General features: G+C 37.6%; 1 protein-coding gene and 1 long non-coding RNA gene across 3 annotated transcripts in view; one reads left to right on the forward strand and one right to left on the reverse strand.

Moving 5' to 3' along the window:
- The window catches only part of LOC141380025 (uncharacterized), a 60,581-nt gene extending 46,139 nt beyond the window's left edge, over positions 1–14,442 (forward strand). The window contains exons 3-4 of one of the 2 annotated variants that reach the window (XR_012397272.1): positions 105–210; positions 12,734–14,442. This is a non-coding gene — a long non-coding RNA (uncharacterized lncRNA). The remainder of the gene's footprint in view (positions 1–104; positions 211–12,733) is intronic. The other variant, XR_012397273.1, reaches the window with a different exon arrangement.
- adamts2a (ADAM metallopeptidase with thrombospondin type 1 motif, 2a) overlaps positions 1–23,803 on the reverse strand; it is a 169,128-nt gene that overhangs the window by 4,680 nt on the left and 140,645 nt on the right. Inside the window, exons 13-21 of the mRNA XM_695292.8 lie at positions 22,245–22,378; positions 20,008–20,131; positions 14,862–14,942; positions 14,395–14,558; positions 10,864–11,023; positions 9,650–9,782; positions 9,288–9,495; positions 8,434–8,563; positions 6,378–6,452 (exon numbers count right to left, since the gene is read on the reverse strand). Of these exons, the coding sequence (XP_700384.4) occupies positions 6,378–6,452; positions 8,434–8,563; positions 9,288–9,495; positions 9,650–9,782; positions 10,864–11,023; positions 14,395–14,558; positions 14,862–14,942; positions 20,008–20,131; positions 22,245–22,378 (1,209 nt within the window). The remainder of the gene's footprint in view (positions 1–6,377; positions 6,453–8,433; positions 8,564–9,287; positions 9,496–9,649; positions 9,783–10,863; positions 11,024–14,394; positions 14,559–14,861; positions 14,943–20,007; positions 20,132–22,244; positions 22,379–23,803) is intronic.

Genomic DNA, 23,803 nt, shown 5'->3' on the forward strand with positions numbered 1-23,803 from the left:
GAAGGTGTGGTGGAAAGCCCCACAACAGTTGATAGCGGGTTAGGAGACTGGCGGGTGGTAAGTGGGTCAATCAGAAGTCATGATTAACACCTGTTTCTTTTCAGTGATTGAGTCGGAGAGATGCTTTTTCTTCTTCTTCCTTCATATTAGAAGAACTTTATTACACTGGTGCCAAAACCCGTGTAGAAGAAGACAGGATCGGCGATTCAGGTAAGCAAAATGTTTTAGGCCTAATCCCAATTCTACCCCTTAGCCCTTTTCCTCGTTTTGCACGCTCATGTGAAAAAATGGGTGTGTCCCAATTCTCTTTAGCTTGAAGGCGTAGGGCTAAGGGGAAAAACTAGATAGCCCTTAAAACTGAGATTTTTCAGAACCACACTTGAAACAAAGGGGTACGAAAGTTTCCCAGAATACACCATCTACAACGGCAGCATGGCTGCACACAGAAGTCAGATGCACAAATTAGTATTTTTGTCATTATTACAAATTATTACAACAAACAAGCACGTTTTAATACATTCATAACTGTGCTCATGTTTTACCATCATCCTTAATAAAAAAAACGGTGAAATAAAAAACGCTAATTTTCGCTATCTATAATCCCTAATAACTCCTGTATAGCAGTTCCACAATATTCTGTCACTCGATGGGACTCGAATGCCCTGTCAGAAAAGTCTAGTGGCTGCGAATTACCTTTTTACAGTGTCTGATATAATGTTAATGTTGTTTTCTTGAGTTTATACAAGCCACGGTGTAAATGCAGTTACGATCCTATTGCCACATTATATCGTTATGATAACATGAAATCATTGCCTTCAGTGATTTCCTGAAGATAAATACCAAAAAATAATGCAACTGGAATGACTACAGCAGTCATGACATATGCGATGACATATGATGACGTGTGCAGGTGTTGCAGTGCTGTTACATTTCTAAGGGGTAAAATTTGAAGGGGAAGGAAAAGGGATAGGGGTACAAAAATAGCCCCTCTTCTCACTTAAAAAGCATCTTTCCGACCCAATCACTAAGAAGAAACAGGACTTAATCATGATTTCTAAATGACACTTACCAGTCACCAGTTTCCTAACCCACTCTCCACTGTTCCAGGGCCTTCGACCACGCCTTCCCCGCCACAAATACATAAAAGGAAAAATCTAAAACTATACAAAATGCAGTTATTTAAATCAATGAAAATTTAAAAACAAATACAAGTTATACAAAATGTGTCAAGTTAAGAAACAAATACGTATTAATAAGTATTAAAGGGGACCTATTCTGCCTTTTTTTTTACAAGATGTATAATAAGTCTCTGATGTCCATAGAGTGTGTATGTGAAGTTTCAGCTCAAAAAAAAACACACAAATAATGTTTTATAACTCTTTAAACTCCCTCTTTTGGACTTTGACCAAAATTATGCAGTTTTGGGGATTGTCGCTTTAAATTCAAATGAGATAGTGCTCATTTTGAAGGAGGGTGAGGCTACAAATGCCTATGCATCATCATAACACTTCCTGGCAGTAGGCTTTTATGGTCCTTTGTGTTGAGTTTCTTTGCGGGTGTTTTGTTTTTTCTGCCTTAAAGGGCACATAGTTTACCCCTTTTTTATGATTTAATATTAATATTATGGTTCTTCTGAGTGTGCCAGTTTAAGTTCAGTTCAACACAAAGTTAAGATGTTTTTATTATAATTTGTTAAAAAGTGTCATGTTGGGGGTATGTACACAGCTCGCTGTTTAGGGGCATGTTGCTTTACATGAAACGCAGCAGAAACATGAAGTGTCCCGAATCGTCGCTCCACACAGTGCATGCATTCTAGAACTCCAAACACAGGCCTCCACCAGGGAAAACACAACAGCGCCCCAAGTCGGCGTCCGCCCGCGGCGCCCAGTCATCGACCCGAAGCTCTGCCGCGTGCACCCTGACAGAAACTTACGGCCAAAACTCAGAAATGCAAGGCGCCGCGCCACGCAAAGAGGCGCTTCTGGTGTGCGGCTTGCAGGCAAGTTTGTTATTTTATTTACAATGAAGAGACACGCACATGAGGCAACGTGCTTGCACTTTTCCAACTGCATCTAGTTAGGATCACAGGGAGCTTCTGTGATGCGACCGGCTGAAGTTTAAGGTAGACGCAATGAAAAGTACACGTTTGCAAACCTACCAAAAGGTGCAAACAATAATTCCGATTAAAGCGATAATGTTGAGAAAATAGATTTTTTTGTTGAGCCCGATGAGCCTTACATCTAAAAATAGAGCAAGGGTGTTCCTTTAGTGATATCGCTTTGACTCACACGCTCAAAATGGTGTTTAATCGCTTACATTATTTTCAGCACGTAAAAACTCTAATGGCAGACACCTGCCTCTCATTTAGGGCTATTGATGCTAATGATAAAGGAAGAGATCTTCACTAATGTGCAGGACTTTCTCCCTCTGATGACATGTACAAAATAAAAATGTCAATAAAAGTGTTTCTGCAGACTGTTTTTTTTTTTAAAGTGTGATTATATATAAAAAATAGTTAATTACTTTTATTATTTAACATTAGAAGCTGGCTATATTCACATTCTGTTGCCACACAACTGTGTATAAAGCCCTCATATAAGTGATTTTTGGATAACAGGTCTCCTTTAATGTAATAAAACACAATGAAAATATTATTTAAAAAAATCAGGAGGTGATAAGGTGGCGCAGTGGGTAACATGGTTGCCTCACAGCATGACGGTCACTGGTTCCAGCTTCAGATTGGTCAATTGGCATTTCTGTGTGGAGTTTGCATGTTTTCCCACAGTTCGCGTGGGTTTCCTCCATGTGCTCCGGTTTCCCCCACAGTCCAAAGACATGCGCCAAAGGTGAATTAAATAAGCAAAATTGGCGTAGTGTTTGTGTGTAAATGCAAGAGGGTATGGGTATTTCCCAGTGTTGGGTTGCGGCTGGATTGGCATCCGCTGTGTAAAACATATGCCGGACAAGTTAGTGGTTCATTTCGCTGTGGCGACCCCTGATTAATAAAGGGACTAAGCTTAAAGGAAATTAATGAATGAATAAATTAAAACTAAGGAACTAACTGTAGGATAATATAATGTAACGTAACGTAACAATATAATATATAAATGTGGAAAAAAGCAGAAAGCAAGAAATCAGAAAGAAAGGTGACATACACGACAGTTAGCCAGCCTGAGCAATACCAGCCTGATCTCATGAGAAAACGCAAGTATGTTTTTTTGCCAGTTTAGTGGCTGATTCGTACGAATTCGTACGAGTTCAGTCGTACGAAATGGTACGATTTAAAAAAGAAGGTGTGGCACCTGACCCCACCCCTAACCCCAACCGTCATTGGGGGATAAGCAAATCGTACTAAATTGTACGAATTAGATTGTACGAATTCATACGAATTAGCCACTAAATGAAAAAGTTACGAATTGCCGTGAGATTGTGTTGGCAATACAGTAACCTAAAATGACAGAGCACAAAGTCAGAGGTTTTAAGCATTGAGTATATTACTTGACCCTTTATTCCCATTAACACTGCCGACAAGGAACCACATTAGTTACACAGAGACTTCCTGTCAAATATAGAGCGTGTACAAGACAACACATACAACTTTTCATAGTACAATGTAAACTGCTTCGAAGTGTCACACTATTCACAGTTTAGTAAACATCTCAACACCATCAAATCCACTGAAAAAAAATAGAATATATTTATAACAAAACTGAAATGCCTGAAATACATTTAAAAACATGATTTAACCTCACAGAAAGACCAACAAGAACAGCATTCAGTAGAAACAAGGCTATTAAATGCTTCCTTTACCAAACGAATAATTATGTTTTTAATTACTGAAGTGTCCAGATGCGGGATGTTTTGAATATGTAATTCCAGAAACATGCTGGAACGAAATGAAAATGCTACCATTAGTGCTTTTCAATTTAAAGCTTTTGAAATAAAGGATTTTTAACCTGGACCCTGTTATACTGTATATATATATTTCAGTTACTTAGAAGAACAGCCATACCCTATTAAAAAATTACATAACCTTTCTTTCACACACACTCACCTTTATAATACACACAAGCACACACAAAGACACGCAAACATTTGTTTTTAGCAGTTTATGAGGACTCTTCATAGCTGTAAATGTAATTTAATACTTTAAAAACTGCTTATTTTATAGCCCTACCCTATCCTCACCCCTAACCCAATCTTTACAGGAAATGTGGCAAATTTTAAAGTCAAAAAACCCTGTTAAATATAATTTTTAAACATTTTCAATTACAAGGACACCAGACAGTGCTTATAAACCACCTCAACACTGTAATACCTATAGGTCATACCTATGCATTTATGTAAATGTGTGTCCTCATAAACCACCGAAACCAGTGCACACACACACATTATAATACTCTTGTTCATCATGATACTATTTACTTATCATTACCTTTTGGGCAAGGAATCAGGGCCTCTTTCACACACACTCACCGTTATATTATATACACGCACACACACCCTTATGTTAGCGGTTTATGAGGACTCTCCATAGTTGTAAATGTATTTTATACTTTAAAAACTGCTTATTATATAGCCCTACCCTATCCTTACCCCTACACTCTTTACAACCTTTACAGGATAAATGGCAAATTTTAAATGTCAAACGACCCTGTTAAATAGGATTTTTAAGCATTGAAAATTACAAAGACACCAGACAGTCCTTATAAATCACCTCAACACTGTAATACAAAGGTCATATCTATGTAATTATGTAAATGTGTGTCCTCATAAACCAATCATGGTACTGTTTACATATCTCCAATCATTACTCTTAGGCAAGGAATCAGGGCCTCTCTCACACACACTCCCCTTTATAATACACCCACACACAAAGACACACACACACACACACACATTGGTTGAGGACTCTCCATAGCTGTAAATTTATTTTTTACATAAAAACTGCTTATTATATAGCCTTACCCTACCCTTACCCCTAAACCCAACCTTTACATGAAACATGACAAATTTTAAATGTCAAAAGAGCCAGTTAAATATGATTTTTAAGCATTTTGAATTACAAGAACACCAGGCAGTCCTTATAAACCACTTCAACACTGTAATACAAAGGTCATACCTATGTATTTATGTAAATGTGTGTCCTCATAAACCACCAAAGCCAGTACACACACACACACACCCACACACATTATAATACTCTGTTCATCATGATATACACTGTTTACATATCTTAATTCATTACCTTCCAGGCAAGGAATCATGGCCAGTAAGGTCAAAATACATAGATAAATATAGTATATTACTTTCGTTACTGGTGTAAGAGATAACAGTCATTAAATATGTCGTTAAGTTTACTAAGTATATTCAACATCATGTAATATGTACACATACTTGCTGTATAGTTTAAAAAAAGGCCCTTAGACTGAATCTGCATCGCTAAAGCTTCATCCTTCCACAGACTTACAATCGTGATATAACCGTAATAAGATTACACTCGCTAGGCTGTAAACATCCATATTCACTGTGGTTCTTTACCTTAGCTGCCTCTTTTGAAAACTTGGTGGCCATGCAACGTAAACTTACGTTCCTTCAACCTAAAATAAGGCAAAAATATCTGACATGAGTTTTAAATCAATAAAGCAGGAGCATGAGGTATTTTTATCCTTCGATAATACGTCAACCACTGACACACAATAGATCTATACAGTGAAATGTGTTGAAACGTGCACCATCTGATCGTTTCAAATCAACAAGTACAAAAAAAAGAGGGTAAGATAAATAAAACATCTCTGTAAAAGTCGCTTTTCATAATTCCTTCTATATATATATAGCATTTTTGACGAAAATACATACAAAAATACATGACATTTGACAGGGAAAATAAATAAGGGTTATGGCTCACATTGTTATTTTAGTGATATATTATTTTATATTGTATAATTATTTGGGGAACAAACTCACTAAATGCTCCAATGGTACCACAATGGTACCTTCCCAGAGGAGTTTGTGTCACTGAGTGATTTTCACCCTGGAAATCGTCACAACAGTCATATCCATATTACCTGACGTAGCACAACCGTCACAGCTTCTCAAAACAAGGCCTCTTCTTCACAGGCACCTATACTGCCCCCTTTCAATGCACTTTCAGGCCGCGTTTAGCCCTCAGCCCTGCAGAAGAGCCAACAAGGGCAGAGGAAAGAAATAGCCCACAGAATTCCCTTGGATGAAGGGAAAGTTAAGACTCTGAGAAGGACAGAGAAGCGGTCAGGACAGAGTGTAACAGAGCCATAGCGTAAGAGACAGAGGCAGGGTCCAGAAGCGAGCGGCCATGCAGCACACGGCAGGCTGATGACTGGAAACGGGACGTTTACTTGAGGAGATCTTTGGTGCCGGGAACTCTGGGTCTGCTCTGGAGAGCCACTGGATCAGGAAGTTGCCTCTGTCATCTGTGAGTTTGGGGGAGAGAGAGATGATTTAAAGTGTTAGTTGAGCCAAATAAAGTGAAAAATTGGTCATTATTTACTCATCCTTCAGAGATTTCTTTATGCCCGAATCACAAATCGTTTTAGTATGGGAAATCTTCGTTCTATTGCATGATGTTGCTTTTATGTAGAACACGACTTAAATCAGCTTTTATGCTCAATAGTCAGGCAAGCTGTCAATCTGGCAACCTGCGCTTGCATGTGTTTTGTACCAGGGGTGCAATACCTAGTTCAACCACTGAGTGTCAAACTTAAATACTGCACCTTTAAGGCCTATTCACACGAAGCATGATAATGATACATATAAATATACAGTAATGATAAATATATTTGTGTCCACACAGAAGACTGATAATGATCTGTTTATTTTTAGGTTATGCTGTAAATTCAGCATTATCTCTTACCATCAGGTGTCCTCAGTGTGCTACTACAGCATCTGAACATACTTATGAGCTTCTGACATGTAATCAATCTAATCAAACAGTGAATTCAGCAATCGTAATCAGTTCACTAGCATTTTCAAAGCAGGCAACACAAAGACACTGGCTGCGTCCGAAATCGCCTACAACTCCGTAGGTACTGCATGTGAACTTACTACTCGACTGATAGAAAAGTACATTTTTTACAGCATGAATGTGAGTAGTATGAATGGAACTCGGACGGACTACATCTGCCAACTGCATGGTTACCTATCAGCGTCAGTCGCGTAAATTCACTCATCATGGGATCCCACATCATGGGATAGCGAATGGTTCATTGGATGCGCACTTTAGAATCTTGCCTGAAGTAGTAGGTCATCTGGGTTCGCTATGAATTCAGACATACTACTTGGCTTGCATACTGTTTTTAGCATACTATATAGTATGGAAGCATGCGATTTTGGACACAGCCACTGAAACTAGCACTTTTTCCTGCTGTATTTTTAACTTGTACACTTAATTTTGCCAGCATACTTCAGAACATCCAAGTATTGTTTTATCATTATTTCCCATGGTATAACCAATTGTTTCCAAGATAGTCATTATCTTTAAATAATCTTTTAACTAAGGGCCTAATATCAAGGAGTGTGCTTCTCGACAGTGTCGTCTGTATCTTTAAATTGCGCAAACCCTTTTAATTCTCAATGGATTCTGACCGGCTGTCAGTGTTTTATTGTCCATTAGCTGGGAAAAATCTCTCTGAAAGTGATCCCAAAGATATCGTTCCTCTGTATCTTTATCATTGTAGTTGTGGTGTGAACCATGTTTTTCTTTAATACTGTGAACAGTTTTTAGAACTGTATCTTTATTGCTATCTTTACATTTATCATTCTTGTTGTGAACGGGCCTTTAGTCAATGTGTTGATGTAATAAAAAATTTAAAAAAAGAAGACAGGGTAGGACACATTGAGCAGCTCCGCCCCTTTTTGTAAACTTCCAATAGCTAATTTTGTTTATTTTATTTTTGTTTGTTTATTTGTAGATTTAACCAATTTTTTTATATCACCTTTGGATCAGATGGCTCCAATAAGATGTATGGACTTTAATTGCATATGATTAAATTTTTCTGTTGGACTAAAGTAGACATTGCAAGCTGCAGCAGTTTGAGTGACACTTCGGTAAAAACAAACTTTATTTACTGCAATGGAAATCGCCTGAATTGTTTTTTTCCCCTCTATGTGCCTTTCCCCATTTTGAAAATAGTAACTGGGTAAACAAGTGACTGATTTTAGCTGTAGCGTGAAGTGGGCCATCCATACACAATGTGAATATTGCCTAAAGATTGAGTCAACACACATCAGAAGTGAGTTTATGTAAAAATAATTTATACGCAGTGATATATGACAGAATATTATGACCTAGCAAATTCCAAAGCAGTCACATAAAAGCTTAAATTTTAGGAGTTGAACATGTCAGAAGAGAATTTTGTGGAGATATTTATATTGTAGATTGCATTGGAAACTTACTTGGACATGGTGCTGGCAGACAAGATCTGACACTCTGAGGTTTGGTGTCCATGCAGATGCCTATGGCATTATCAGGGGTGCTGCACATGACCTGCCGCTCCTGAGTGCCATTACCACAGCTGACCGAGCACTGCACATCCATACACAACATACAGAAACAAATGACAGAATGTAAACAAGAATGTAGTATCGACAATCTTAAATTATGAGAATAATGGCTGGTTGATACATTAAACTGGTAATACTCTTACAAAAAGTAACTAACTTTGAAAGGAAAAACAAACAAACAAAACAAGAACAAGAGAGCAAAAGCAAAATCGTGCTAGCCATTTGCTAATTTATGCAAGCAGTATGCTAAACATGGTAACAACATCTCAGGAATCATACTACAAAATGCTAAACATGTTACAAAGTTAACAATATGCTAATTTGTGTAACATCATGTTGACAACATGCTTATTCATTTATTTAATATGTGCTAAATCGTGTTTAAAACATGCTGTAAACAGCTAATAAAGTCAAATGCTAATAAGTCAATGTGCCATATTGATAAACTATGAATGCTAAACAGGTTATGAACATGTTACCAACATGCTAATTAATGCTAAAAACTTACTAAACATATGTTCGTAGCTCATTATTACTTGTTAACAAATTGCAAACATGCTAGAAACAAGCATTAATCATTATGACACACATGCCAGCAACCTGCTAAGACATGATAGTGATATGTTTTTTTGTGTAAAACGTTGAGCAATTGTCAGACAGAAAAGGTAATCTAAAATAAACAATAGAGACTCTTAAAAATAAGATATCTGATACTGAGATTTTTTCACTGTCACTCTCTGTCATACCTGAGACCAAGGTCCAGTTCTCCAATGAGCAGGGCATAGTTGACGATTGCAGGGCCTTCGCCCCTCAGGCCGGTCATCATTGCAATATTTAGCATTGATGGCTTTGTATGAACCATCCAGTTCAGGTCTCACACAGCGCACAGGTCGAGTCTGTGAACCTGTTTTACCACAAGATTTACTGCACTCCTCCCATTCTCCTGTCACCCAGCTGTACACAACACACATTTAAAAAACATTATCCACTAAAGCAGTCATGCCCTTAAACCATCATCCATCACTCAGTTAGACATCAAAGATGTGTTTAAGCACAACGGTATGAGATTGGTTTGAAAACGAGCATATGGTGAACCTCATTTGCTTACATTGGTTCTGAGCACTCCTTCTGGTTGCAGGCTCGGCTGATGGCACGAGGTTTGGGTATGTTGGCGCAGAGAGTGCGGTGTACCATTTTGCCATCCGACTTCCTTCGGCATCCAAAACGTGTGTACTGTTTCCCTACAAGCCAGATAAACAGACAAAACCACGATACAAGCTGTTGTCTTCTACAGTTTGTCCAAGTTCCACTGAAATCTCATGTCTGTCAGAGTAGTGAGCCATACTAGGTTGAATTCGGAATTAAACTATTGATTATATGTTCCTCAATTTGAATTGACATACAGAATACAGAATGCAACAAATAATACATAAACAATGTTTTTAGTATTAATAGTTTTTAATATTTCAGTAGTTTTAATAGATGGTTTTATATAATTTGTAAAATAAATAAATACATTTACTTTGAACAACCACAAACTATAAAACCATTTTCTACATTACATATGCCAATTTTGAAAAATGGTTTAAATCAATGTTTTAAATGACTCCTCAAGTATTGAATGCTCATTTCATGCTAAATATTAATTCACGATAGTGTTGGACTTGATCAATTCAATAAAATTAGATTAAATTTTAAAAAGAAGGATATGGGCTGCGTCTGAAACCGCATACTTCCATACTATATAGTACGCTAAAATTAGTCTGGAGCCAAGTAATATGTCCGAATTCATAGAACAGGGGTGGCCAACCCTGTTCCTGGAGAGTCACCTTCCTGCAGATTTCAGCTGCAACCCATATCATACTCACCTGCCTGTAATTATCACGTGGTGTTCAGGTCCTAATTAATTGGTTCAGGTGTGTTTGACATGGGTAGCAACTGAAATCTGCAGGAAGGTGGCTCTCCAGGAACAGGGTTGGCCACCCTTGTCATAGAATTTGAAAATCAGTATGCGAGAAGTACCCGCATGACCAACTACTTCCGGAGAGATTCTGAAGTGCGCATCCTATGCATGCTGTGCTATCCCATGATGCCCCGCGAGAGAATTCATGAATCGTAGTAAAGCAACGAAACTCACGACGGTAGGTCAGGTGATTAGGACAAAATGGCAGATGTTGTACGTCTGAATTCCGTTCATACTTCCCACATTCATAATGTATACAACATACTTTTCTAATGACCAAGTAGTACGTTTAAATTCAAATGCAGCAACTACTTAATAGTAGGCGGCATTAGCCACAGTTTTTAAATATTTTCATGTACCTCCGCCACATGGCTTGGAACAGTGCGACCACTTCCTGAGAGCCCACTCGAAGTAAATTGTGTCGTCCTGAGGCAGGGTGTTCTCCATTGATGAGAGCGGGTCCTCTGGCAGGATGTATTTGTATGAGATTGTGACTTTAGAAATGCTGTGAGACTGAACCTGAAGAAGATGTTTAATAATGTTTAATAACTTACTATAGATGCATTTTATTTACTAGCTGAATTGGTAACACACAATTTGTGATTTAACTTACTTATATCAGGTATACACTATACTACCTGACAAAAGTCTTGTTGTCGATCCCAGATGTAAGAGCAACAAATAATAACTTGACTTCTAGTTTGAAGAATTTGAAAAAGTGGCAGAAGGTAGTTTTTTTAGATGAATTATCTGTTGAACAGCATCCCAATCATCACAAATACTGCTGAAAACCTAATGGAACCAGCATGGACACAAGATTCTCATAGAAATCAGTCAAGTTTAGTAAAGGAAAAATCATGGTTTGGGGTTGTATTCGGTATGGGGGTGTGTGAGAGATCTGCAGAATGGATTGCAACATCAACAGCCTGAGGTATCAAGACATGTGCGCTGCCCATTACATTACAAACCACAGGAGAGGGCAAATTCTTTAGCAGGATAGCACTCCTCCTTATATTTTAGCCTTTACATTAAAGTTCCTGAAAGCAAAGGAGGTCAAGGTGCTCCAGGATTGGCCAGCTTAGACACCAGACATGAACATTATTGAGCATTTCTGGGTTAAGATAAAATAGGAGGCATAGAAGATGAGTCCAAAGAATATTGATGAACTCTGAGAGTCCTGTAAGAATTGTTTCTTTTTTTTGCCATTCCAGATGACTTTATTAATAATTTATTTGAGTCATTGCAGAGATGTATGGATGCAGTCCTCCAAGATCATGGGAGTCATACACAATATTCATTCTTTTTCCACAGCACTATGACTTTATATTCTATACTGTACATTATTTCTGTTAAATGACAAGACTTTTGTCTAAGCAAAGTCAGACCTTACTGTCCTAATTAAATAATTAAAAATCAAGGCATGGTTATATTTTATTTAGGTAAAATAAACGTAATCTAGAGGTCTTTGACTCTCATATTAGCCACTTCTGATACCAAATGATCAACTTGAAGTCAGGTTATTATTTGTTGTTCCTTAAAACTGGATAGGCAATAAGACTTTTGTTAGGTGGTTTAAATGATTTAATGACTGATTTTCACCCTATTTTCCACCACATTTTTCCAGAGATTGCAGACAAAGATACCAAAATATTGGTGCTTGTTAGTCATGACTGCATATTTTAAATGAATAAAGACAAATCTGAAAGAAGTGACAATTCATTTCTGGTTATAATTTAGCCAGCAAATATCGGTCTAATAGTCTAAAATTAGTTTTGACTGGAAACGTAATAGGTAACAACCTACAGCCATTGAGAGAGCAATTTACAAGGCAAGGGTTATTTCAAGTTATTTCATTCTTCTAAGTGAAAAATTGCATAATGTCTGACCACCAGTGACCAATCTTTTGAGACCAATGTGTAAACTGCAGTGACTTTAGGATACCCCAAACAGTTGTTTTATGAAAGAACATATTCTTATGCTTTTTCAAAGGACATACATTTATGTGGTTTTTGGAATATTGCATAAAACAATGCTTAATAGAAGCACATACATTTTGAAAATGCACATAAAAAATGAGTGGTTAAAAGTAGGATTTGCAAACTTAAAAAGCTAAGTAAGATAAACTTTTTATCTGATGAGAGAACATGAGCATAAAATATGATGGAAACACATTTACTGAATAAATTCCAGCCTGCACATAAAAAAAGTCATGTGATTTTGTTTTAACAGGTCTTGTGATAACAAAAAATCTGTGTGATGGGACAGCATTAATGAACAAACCAGCAGACCCCCGACCACATTGTAAAACATCTGTAATGCTGTTTTGGTCCACTGCACGTTCATTGGATTTCGTTTTCATCTTCTGAGGCGAGTAATTTATTTTGAACAAAAAGGCCCACAGTGGCTTCTTCAACCACAGTAAATTCCATTTTTCTTTTTGATGTTGGCTTCAGTTTATCAGCAATTGACGGTTTTGTTTTCTTTGACTCATTGTATGGAAACTACGAAGACCCGGAAGGGACGTGATGGTCGAGAAAAAAAAAATGGGTGGGAGAAAAAAAAAAACAGAGCTATAGGTTAACATATTGTTGAAAGTTTTTGCGTTCCCTCGCAAACATGTTTTGCGTTATCTCGCAAATATGTTGTTTGACAAACACTTCACTTCATACATGACAACCCTGTTTTTGCCAAGATTGCCCCATATTTTAACATTATGTCCTATTATTAGGTATTTTCCCATATTTCTCTCATATTTTTAATCTTGAAAGCATGTTAAAATTAATATAAAATGTCTGAATTCACTTTCTTTCCATTAAAGTGGAGCTTCAACCAGCGCTGAAACCTCTGAATCAGCGAATGCATGTATAATCACTGACTGACTCCCAGAACAGCTATACACGCCATTTAAAGAGGAGCTAAAGTGTAGGACAATTTGAGATTCGGGTGTGTGTTTAACAGACAAATACACTTAATATGTAAACATGCCCGGATGTCCTGCGTGTTTTATTTTAAACAACTAATTTCCTATTAAAGGGGAAATGAAGCACTCAGTCAAGTTTACCTTATTTTGTACATTGGATTCAACTTTAATGATAATATTTTAACTCGATTAGTGTAACCATTTACATAAGGCCTGCCCTGACCTAAGCCCGTATCACCGTTTCTGAGTGTAAGCTGCCTGCCCTGACCAAAGCCCAAATTACCGTTCCTGAGTTTATACTGTTTGTCCTTGGCTGTCATATTCTCTTTGTTGTGTTGCTGTGTTTTAATAAAAGCTTGCAAATGGATCCACATCCCTCAGAGTTGTCATTACACCAATTGTGTATCTAAGTTACAGAAAAATGCTGAGTTTTTTTTCTCTCCCATTTACCGTGCGGTATCAAACATTCCATTAAAACTACACTTTTCCAGCAGTTCCTCGCATCCAATATCCCATTTTTCACGGGGGTCATGCATGACATGTTCCTGAATGAAAGTGAAAGTGCCAAACTGCAGTTAAAGTCGACAAACTAATAATTTGGCAAATAATTTGATTACTGATGTCCATGTAAACAGTTACTGTCTTTTTCACTGCATATGTGTTTGTTTTGCCTCTGTGAAAATCAGCACGTGCCCAAATGGAAACTCACATTTTTATGCAAAACCTTCCCTTGTTCCCTCCCCAGTACTTCCACCTAAATAGAGCTAGACACACCCACTTTCCTGACGTTTTACTAGAGGTGTGAAAACACTGCTGAGGCAGGGAGGTTTTGTGGCCGTTTAACTCAACTCTTAGCCAACTAATAGTATTTAGAAATGCACTTCTAGCTGTAGAGTCTTTTTTAGCCTCGGGTGCTTAGTTTTGGGTTTGTAGTTATCAGATTTACAAATTGTAGCTGAAATGTGCTTACCATGATCAGAACTCCATATCTGAGTGGTCCGGTGGTCTGGACCGTCTCCATGTCGTCATTGTTTGTGTACTCCCATGCCACACCTTTCTCAATTACTGTGCGTGACTCAGGAAAATCACCCTCGTCATTTAAGAAGAGATGATCTGTGGCCTGGTTCTTCACCGCTATCAGAAGACAATTTAAAATTAAGACAATCTCCATGCAGTCCTATTCACGCAAGAATCAATCTTCATCAACCTTATTTTATATGCATGTAATGTGCCTGTAAATCATAGTATTGGAAGGCATTACTTCTAAGAGTCTAAGGTGCTTCACAGTCACTGAGCTGGAGCTCCTAATGTTCTCAGTGCCAGAAAGAGACCAAACCTCTCCATCAATAGCAAACCGTGGGCGGCCAGATGGATGAATTATGAGGGTCAGTGTCAGAGTAATTAATCACACAGGCGTTTGCTGACAAAGCGCTCTACCTAAAATATGTGGCGTTCCTTTGAATTCGTGGATCTGTATGTGGCGCGCTCCTCTGGGAATCTCCAAGATCTTCAGAAAGCCTAGGAATGAAATTCACAACAATAAAAATGAATGAATGTTCGAGTAAATCTTTTAAGATATTGACTATTATTATGTATCAAAAGCAATATATCAAAAGAAAAGCAGGTAAATCTCACTCTCCTGACTTTAGGAGAGGAGGTACACTAGTGACTTATGTGAGTAACTGCAGTCTTTCCCAGCTTTGTTAGAGCACTAGCCTCTAATGCTGGAAATAACAACCTAAATAATGTTTTATTAGATCTGAATGAGTTGGTGCTGAGATTCAAGAAGGACTGAGGTTGTATTTACACTAGTACAGTGGGTCTTAAACTGCTACTTGTGACACTAGTGGTATGTGGGCTTACTTTTAGTGGTACGCGGAGGAATAGCTGAGTAATGAAAGAAAAAATTAATACAATTTTAATTATTTAATGCGTACGATAACACCGATGTCATCAGCATTGTTTGTTCTCTAAAGCCTACGATCAAAGCGCTGTGCTTAGAACGTTTACTTTAGTTCAGTGGTAGGAAACCTATGGCTCACGTGCCACATGTGGCTCTTTGACCAAAAATATGTGGCTCTCCAGCTGGCTCTCTTTAATAATATTTTGCCGTTTAAAAAACTATAACTGCCAATAGAAATCTGAAAGTTGTGAAAATACAAATATAATTCCTTTTAACTGTAATTTTTATTTAATTTTTTTTACAGCAAGATGAATAAGAAATTATTTACAATAAAAGGATGTTTCAACTAATCCACGTGTGCGGCACTGTGGATAAACATGAATCGTGACACCAATAGAGGGCAAACAACTTATATTTTTATGCTAACCTTGTGCATGTAAATTCACACAACATTCATAAGTGATGATTGTGAAAAGAAAAAATTCTATTAATTTTATTTTTTAAAAATTCTATTAATTAATTGTTCTATTAATTATATAGATTTTTATTAATAGACTTATATTTGTTTATTTTTGAGTTGTGCATGGACATAACGGTTTGGTTTAAATCTTTAATGTGGAAATGGCTCTTTGCTGAAAAAAGGTTTCCGACCTCTGCTTTAGTGCATCGTGTCATCAACTGCTAAAAATCAATCTAATTGACACAGAACTAGAGAAAGAGGCAGAGCAGATATGTACTAGAGCAGTGGTTCCCAACCACTGTGGATCAATCGGTACCGGGCTGTACAAAAAAAAAAACATAATTTTTTTGTTTTGTTTTATTTATTAACTGAGTCTGAACAATGTTTTATTTTGAATAATATATTATTTAAAAAAAATTCAACCACCTGAGCGCCAAAATTTAACCCACAGGCTAGCAAAATGAGTAAGAACTGCCAACGAATGGATCCGCAACCCATTTGTCAACAAATCAGGTGATTCCAGGATGTCTGTCCAAGAAGAACGACTTCTGTAGATAGCAAATGATGGCTGCTGTTCACATATTGTGTCTTTTCCACATGCAAGTTCATTATTTATGATGAAGGCGTAAGCAGCGCGACATGCTCACGTATTCCAGACGTACCCAGTTGAAAACATTTTTACTTTTCAGAATGCTGCACCGCGAGTCACATTACAAGAACCGACCAATCAGCTTCATATTTTTTATGGAATATAATTTTGTTAGAGTAATTAGTTCAGACAAACACAGAACACTCAAATACTGCAGTGCTTTTAAATTTTCTTCCTTAACAAAACTTGTATCAGACTGCAGCAATGCTTGGTCAGCTTGACATTGTCTGAGAAAAACGGGTTCCCTAGCAATCTACATACAAGTTAATGTTTAGATTTCAAAAAGTTTTACAAATATGTTATATGTACATACAACATATATTTCAAAATGTATCAAAACTTTTATAAATATGAATATGACATGGGCAACGCGGTGGTGCAGTAGGTAGTGCTGTCGCCTCACAGCAAGAAGGTGGCTGGTTCGAGCCTCGGCTGGGTCAGTTGGCATTTCTGTGTGGAGTTTGCATGTTCTCCGTGTTCGCATGGGTTTCCTCCACATGCATTGGTTTCTCCCAAAAGTCCAAAGACATGTGGGACAGGTGAATTGGGCATGCTAAAATTGTCCGTAGAGTATGTGTGTGAAGGAGAGTGTGTGAGTGTTTCCCAGTGATGGGTTGCGGCTGGAAGGGCATCCACTGTGTAAAAACATTTGCTGGATAAGTTGGTGGTTTATTACGCTGTGGCAACCCCAGATTAATAAAGGGACTAAGCCGAAAAGAAAATGAATTAATGAATGTCCAGGTTTTGATGAATAGGCTGCTACTGTATGTTAATACTTTACATTAAAGTACAGCAGTTTTCTTTTTGCTTTTTAAGAACAGCACCATTTTTTAATTAACTTTTCAACGCACATTTTAATTTAAACGTTGATGTTAATGTTCAAACTATAATGTTTGAAGTGGCTGACAATTATACATATGCTTAATAGAAATTAATCTGCCTTTTTTTAACTGTGCTGTAGATGCTTAATTAGGCCTACTAAGCTACTGTTTTTCAATACTGCTCATTATGGCGGTACTTGGAGAGACAATTTTTTTTTCTGAGGTAGTAATTGAAAAAAGTCTGTGAACCACTGCACTAGTGCATTTACTTTTTTTAAAACAACATTTTAGAATAAAGATGCTCCTCATCCAGACTGCTGTTTTTACTGTGGTTCAAAAATGATCTCTATTCACACTATACAGCCTAAAACGAGGAAACCTGACCATTCACACTCAATGGTCATATTTTGTATTAGGAGTGTACTGTTTGTGTTATGGTCATGGTAGTAGTAATGGTCGGAGGTTGATGAATCAGGGAACAATACCCAATAGTCCAGAAGACCAATCTAGCGAAACATGTCTATTTCGGTCTGTCTACACTGAACTGGAACACCAGCATTTCCAATCTTAAAATGAGCTCATTTGAGTAGTCATAACAGTTTTCATAGGTTGAAGATGCTGGAGTAGAGAGAACACCATGCACCTTAACAAATATGCATTTTCAAACAAAAACAGCACCTGAGATTGAGGGGTGTATTAGAGACCTGCTAGTAAGAGCTGTGCAGGTAATCCTTTCACCCCTGATGTCAGCAGGTACATCAGAGACTTAGACTAAAGGCTGTATTTATATGTGGTAAATTTTAATAACAATCATGCCAACATCCACTTATGGTCAGACTATTAAGGTGCATTTAAATGTAATTGCAAGTAGAACCTTGTGTTGGTGCCATTACCCAGTTTGGATTGAGAGGATGACTGTATTTGAGCCCAGCTAGAAAGAGGGAATGGTTCAACCAAAAAATGAAATGCACTCACTTTTTACTCACTCAAAAGTGGTTTAGAAATCTTCAAAAGTTTTTTTTTTCTTTTGTCAAACACTTAATGATATACATTGAAGAAAGCTGAAAACCTGTAATCATAGAATTCCACAGTAGGTCACCATAAGGCAGGGGTTACAGGTTTTCTGCATTCCTCAAATTATTTTATTTTGTTTTCAACAGAAGAAAGGTCAAATTAGGAACAAGTAAAGGGTGAGTAAATGATTTTCAGTTTTAAAAAGTTTATTTTTAGGCAAACTGTCCCTTTAAGAAATTTTCTGGTTCCTAACCCATTCATCACGGCCCAAGTTGAATCAGTGGGGTTATACTAGTGCCATGACTAAGATGGTTTTCAGCATCCTTGTGAATGCACCTGCGTCCCATGCTGGAGTTCAAGAATTAGGACCAGAGGGCTTACAATTATAAAGTTTCACGTCATTTGAATACACTCACTGGTCACTTTATTAGGTACACCTTACTGGTACCAGGTTAACCCATTTTGCCTTCAGAACTGCCTTAATCGTTTGTGGCATAGTTTCAACAAGGTACTGAAAAAATCCCTAAAGATTTTGGTCCATATTGACATGATAGCATCACACAGATGCTGCAGATTTGTCAGCACAATTTGATTTGTTCCACCACATCCCAAAGGTGCTTTATTGGATCAAGATCTGGTGAATGTGGAGGCCATTTAAGTACAGTGAACTCTTTGACATGTTTAAGAAACCAGTCTGAGATGATTCATGCTTTATGACATGTCGCGTTATCCTGCTGGAAGTAGCCATCAGAAGATGGGTACACTGTGCTCATAAAGGGATGGACATGGTCAGGTAGGCTGTGGCATTGACACAATGGTCAATTAGTGATCATGGGCCCAAAGTGTGCCAAGAAAATATCGCCCACACCATTACACCACTACCGCCAGCCTGAAGTGTTGATACAAGGAAGGATGGATCCTTGCTTTTATGTTATTGACAACAAAGTCTGACGCTACCATGCGAATGTCACAGCAGAAATCGAGACTCATCAGACCAAGAAACGTTTTTCCAATCTTCTATTGTCGGATTTTGGAAAGCTTGTGTGAATTGTAGCCTCAGTTGCCTGCTTTTAGATGACAGGAATGGCACCCTGTGTGATCTTCTGCTGCTGTAGCCCATCCGCCTCTGCAAACCTTAGAGAGGGTGGTCTGTGAAAATCCCAGTAGATCAGCAGTTTCTGAAATACTCAGACCAGCCTGTCTGGCACCAACCACCATGCCACACCCAAAGTCACTAAGACCACCTTTCTTCCCCATTCTGATCCTGGTTTGAACTGCAGAAGATTGTCTTAATCATGTGTACATGTGATTGGCTCATTAGAAATGTGCATTAACAAGCAGTTGGGCAGGTGTACCCAATAAAGTGACCGGTGAGTGTATATTGTAATTTTGGCATTTTTTGTTCAATATTTTTTACTTGTCTAGAAAATAATTTTTGATTTCAGAGTTTTTAGAAATTTCTAAGCAGGGGGTAGTCTGGGTATTCAGGCACACGGTACAGGCCCTGGTTATTTGAGGTTGAAACTCAATTGCATTTCGTTGCATTGTACTTGTACATGTGTAATGACAATAAAGTTGAATCTAATCTAAAAAATATCTAATCTAATTAAAATTGCCAAGGGCCATAGAATCATCACTTCTTTCTGCCCTTTAGTGATGGTCCTGTTTGTGAGTAAACTCCACAGGTCATGTATGCAGACATGCTCATTGAGTTTGCAAAGTTGGCAAAATCTCACCTGGTTTCCTGGTACTGCGGGTGAAGTTTCCTTTGACAATCTTGCAGGTGGAGTTGTCTCCTCCACACACACCACACTTATCATCCTCCAGCTCCGAGGCGATAACGTTGTCACAGCCCACTTTCTGTGCAGAGAGCAGGATTTAAGAGAACCAAGAAGATACAGAGACATAGATCCAGCCTAAGGGCTGATCTTAGATAAGCTGAGCAGATTCACAGAAGCGCTGTTTTATACAACCTTCTTTGCTGGAACTTAAAGACAGATTTACTAAACAGGTCAAATGAGCATGACATCGAGAATCCTATAAAAGTGCAGATGTGAGTGCAAAGTTGGGCACATCAAGACCAAGAGCAGAGAAATTTAAAAAAAAACCATGGCTTGATCATTGATGTTTTAGGATTACATCTTTCTGACTTTCAAATTAATTAACACAAGTGGAGAGATTGCTCTCTTAGACCACATGTGACTTCTCCATTCATGGGTTACGATAAAGGTCTAAAAATAGTACTGGAATCTTAACAATCTAATAAATATAACAATTACAAAATGTGTTCATTTATTTTGGCTTAGTCTCTTATTTATCAGAAGTTGCCACAGCGGAATGAACCGCCAACTACTCTGGAATATGTTTTATGCAGCAGATGCCCGTCCAGCAGCAACTCATTACTGGGAAACACACTCTCGCACACTTATACACTACAACCAATGTAGTTCATCCAATTCACCTATAACACATGTTTTTAGACTGTGGGGAAAATCTGAGCACCTGGAAAAAAAAAACCCACACGAAGACAGGGAGAATGTGCAAACTCCACACAGAAATGCCAACTGGTGTAGCCGGGACTCGAATCAGTGACCTTATTGTTGTAACATTACAGTGCTTACCACTGAACCACTGTGCCGCCTTACAAAACATTTATAAAAGCGTTTACATATTGTTGCTAACAATTGCTAACATGCACTGTTTTTTGTAAAATATTCATAAAATTACAAATTCTATTAATAAAATATTACAGGTCATTAACATGTTTCTTCAACAAGTTCTCAAGGTAATTCTTAACTTTTTGATTTAGTGGCTTATTCATATGAATATATACGATTTTATTTGTGCAATTTCGTTTTTCTCAGTGGCTTTGGTGCATTTCTCACAACAGTATTTACATTTGCACAACAGTTAATGTATTTCTCAAAACAATTAGTCATTTGTGCACATCATAGTAGCAGTTTCTCATTCCTTCCAAAAAATTGCAAATGCTTTTGGACATGCTTTCTTACAACTCTCTGCTGTTTTATAACATTATCATTTGCTTATGTCAGTCAAAATGAACTAAAGTTGTGAAAGCTGAATAGTCATTCCACATTTTATATAATAGTCCTCATTTCATTACTTGAGCCATTACATACAAAAATATTAAACTAGTTGTCAAAAACTGTCAAGCAAATTACATACAAGCTAATAATTGTATGTTATACTTGTAATATGTATATTTTCAAATCATCATGTGGATATTTAGAACTCTGCATATTTTTTTAGGTGTTTGCATTTTTCGGCTGTCTTCAATACTTCAAGACTGGGTAAGCTGGCAGTGGTCAGAGTTACACACACCAAAACAAAGTCGAATATTCTGACATGGAACACACATTTTCAAATAAGAATAACTCACTTTAGTATTGTTTTTCAGATAAACAAGTACGTTTACTTAGCATGTTTCTTAAATATCTGCAAACATGGTATATTTTATTATTTAGAAGAGTCAAAACCTTACAAACAGCACCTTTAGTATAACATTTCTCAATCCGAATCCCTACCAGTATCTCTATTTGGCATTAAAAACAATACACATCAATATAAATGTAAGACGTTCACCTAGGAAACACTCTTACGCACACAACTGCATGGAAACAATCTTTCCCTTGCTGAGTGCCAATTCACTTTCAGACCCATGGTTTTCCAGACATTCATATCCCTCTCAGATTAAAAAGCAATACATCCTGGAATGCACTTTATCTTTTAATTCCAGTAGCAAAACACGGCATGTAGTTCGTCAATCAAATTTCGCAGTCATGTTTTCCAGCCATAACAGAACAAATCAAAACACAGGCCTTTCGATTTTAGTAAATCAACACCGTACCTGGCAGTGAGAAGTGGAAAGAAGTCTGATTAGGCCTGATATTATTCATTCTATGGCATTTTGGAGGATGAACTGGAGGGATGGGTGTGTTTGAATAACCTTTACCTCACACTCTCCACGCACACACACGCTGTAGGGGTCTTTGTAGGAACAGCGAGTGCCATCGTGCACCATCCTCTTCATGGACACCACGTCTCCGGTCTCTTTTGACTGGCAGTACAGTTGACATCTTTCATCAGCTGGACAAAATAAACAGACAAACTCATAAAGGTAACGGTTTGCACATTAGATGATCAAACGACAAAAACACTGCAATTGCTGTATTTTATTCATTCATTCATTTTCCTTCAGCTTTAACCCTTATTTTATCAAGGTTCCTCACAGCGGAATGAACCGCCAACTATTCTGGCATATGTTTTACGCAGTGGATGCCCTTCCACAGCAACCCAGTACTGGGAAACACCCATACACTCTCATTCACAGACACACACACATTGCCAGTTTAGTTAATCCAATTCACCTATACGCTTATTTCACGAGGCCACGATTTTAAAACACGAAAGCACAGTGAGGACTTCCCTGCTTGTTTCAGCCTATGTAACCTGGTAAGCGATAAAACAATGCAATTGTCTGTAATAGTGTTGTCCCGGTACTGAAGTTTACTGCTAACATTTAAACGCCACTGAGTGTGTTCTTAAACACCCCTGATTTGCCATAGTATTCAACGGTGCTCAACATAAATGACTGTGATTGGCTATGAAGGTCGTCAGTTCACCGCACCTCACTGAGTGCAAACACAGATACACGAACAGTGTAGCGTTCAACGGTGCTTTAATGTTAGCGGGAAATTTATGGTTTTTATAAATTTCAGTAACGAAATTCAGTATCTTGACAGGTCTAATATAGTAAAAGAATCAGTGCATTAACTTAAGTTTGATAAATAGCAGCTAAAACAGGTGTTTGAAAAAAAAACGTTAGCTAACTAGTGGTATATCTCTTAGCTTAGCTGAAAATGAGGTCTGTTATCCCTTTTTATTTTCACTTTCTATTCAGAATGGACCTTCGGTTCACTCGGAAGACAGTGAAATGATACATTTTTGTCGCTTTCTATTTGCTGATAAGATATACGATCAGTTACACAACAGTCCTGTGTGACTCAGGCTATACTTCCGGGTTTCTTCTCACCGCAGTCTCGATTTCACTTTTCTAATGGAGGTCATGTGAAATCAGTCTATAGCACATGTCTTTGGACTGTGGTGGAAACCGGAGCACACAAAGGAAATCCACCAGAATATGGAGACAACTCCACACAGAATTTCCACTGGCCCAGCCTTAACTCAAACCCGACCTTCTTGCTGTGAGGTGACAATGCTAACAACTGAGCCACCGTGCCGCCCCATGTTTTTCATTCATTTTTTAAACAATTTTTTTTTCACAAAAAGACATTTGTGCTCACCCTCAAGTGGGTGAGTAAAGAATAGAATGAGTGAAGAACTTTTTAAGTTTTACTGTGATTTAATGAGAATAATTATATAGCTTTAATGCACTACTTTCACTTAACATCAAATATAATATTATAAATGTTTCTGTGAGATGTTTGATGTTTCACTTGAGCTGCAATCTTCTAAATGTTAAAATTATATTAATTGCATAAATATTTAATT

This window comes from Danio rerio, chromosome 21 (assembly GCF_049306965.1).
Source record: "Danio rerio strain Tuebingen ecotype United States chromosome 21, GRCz12tu, whole genome shotgun sequence".
NCBI lineage: Eukaryota > Metazoa > Chordata > Actinopteri > Cypriniformes > Danionidae > Danio > Danio rerio.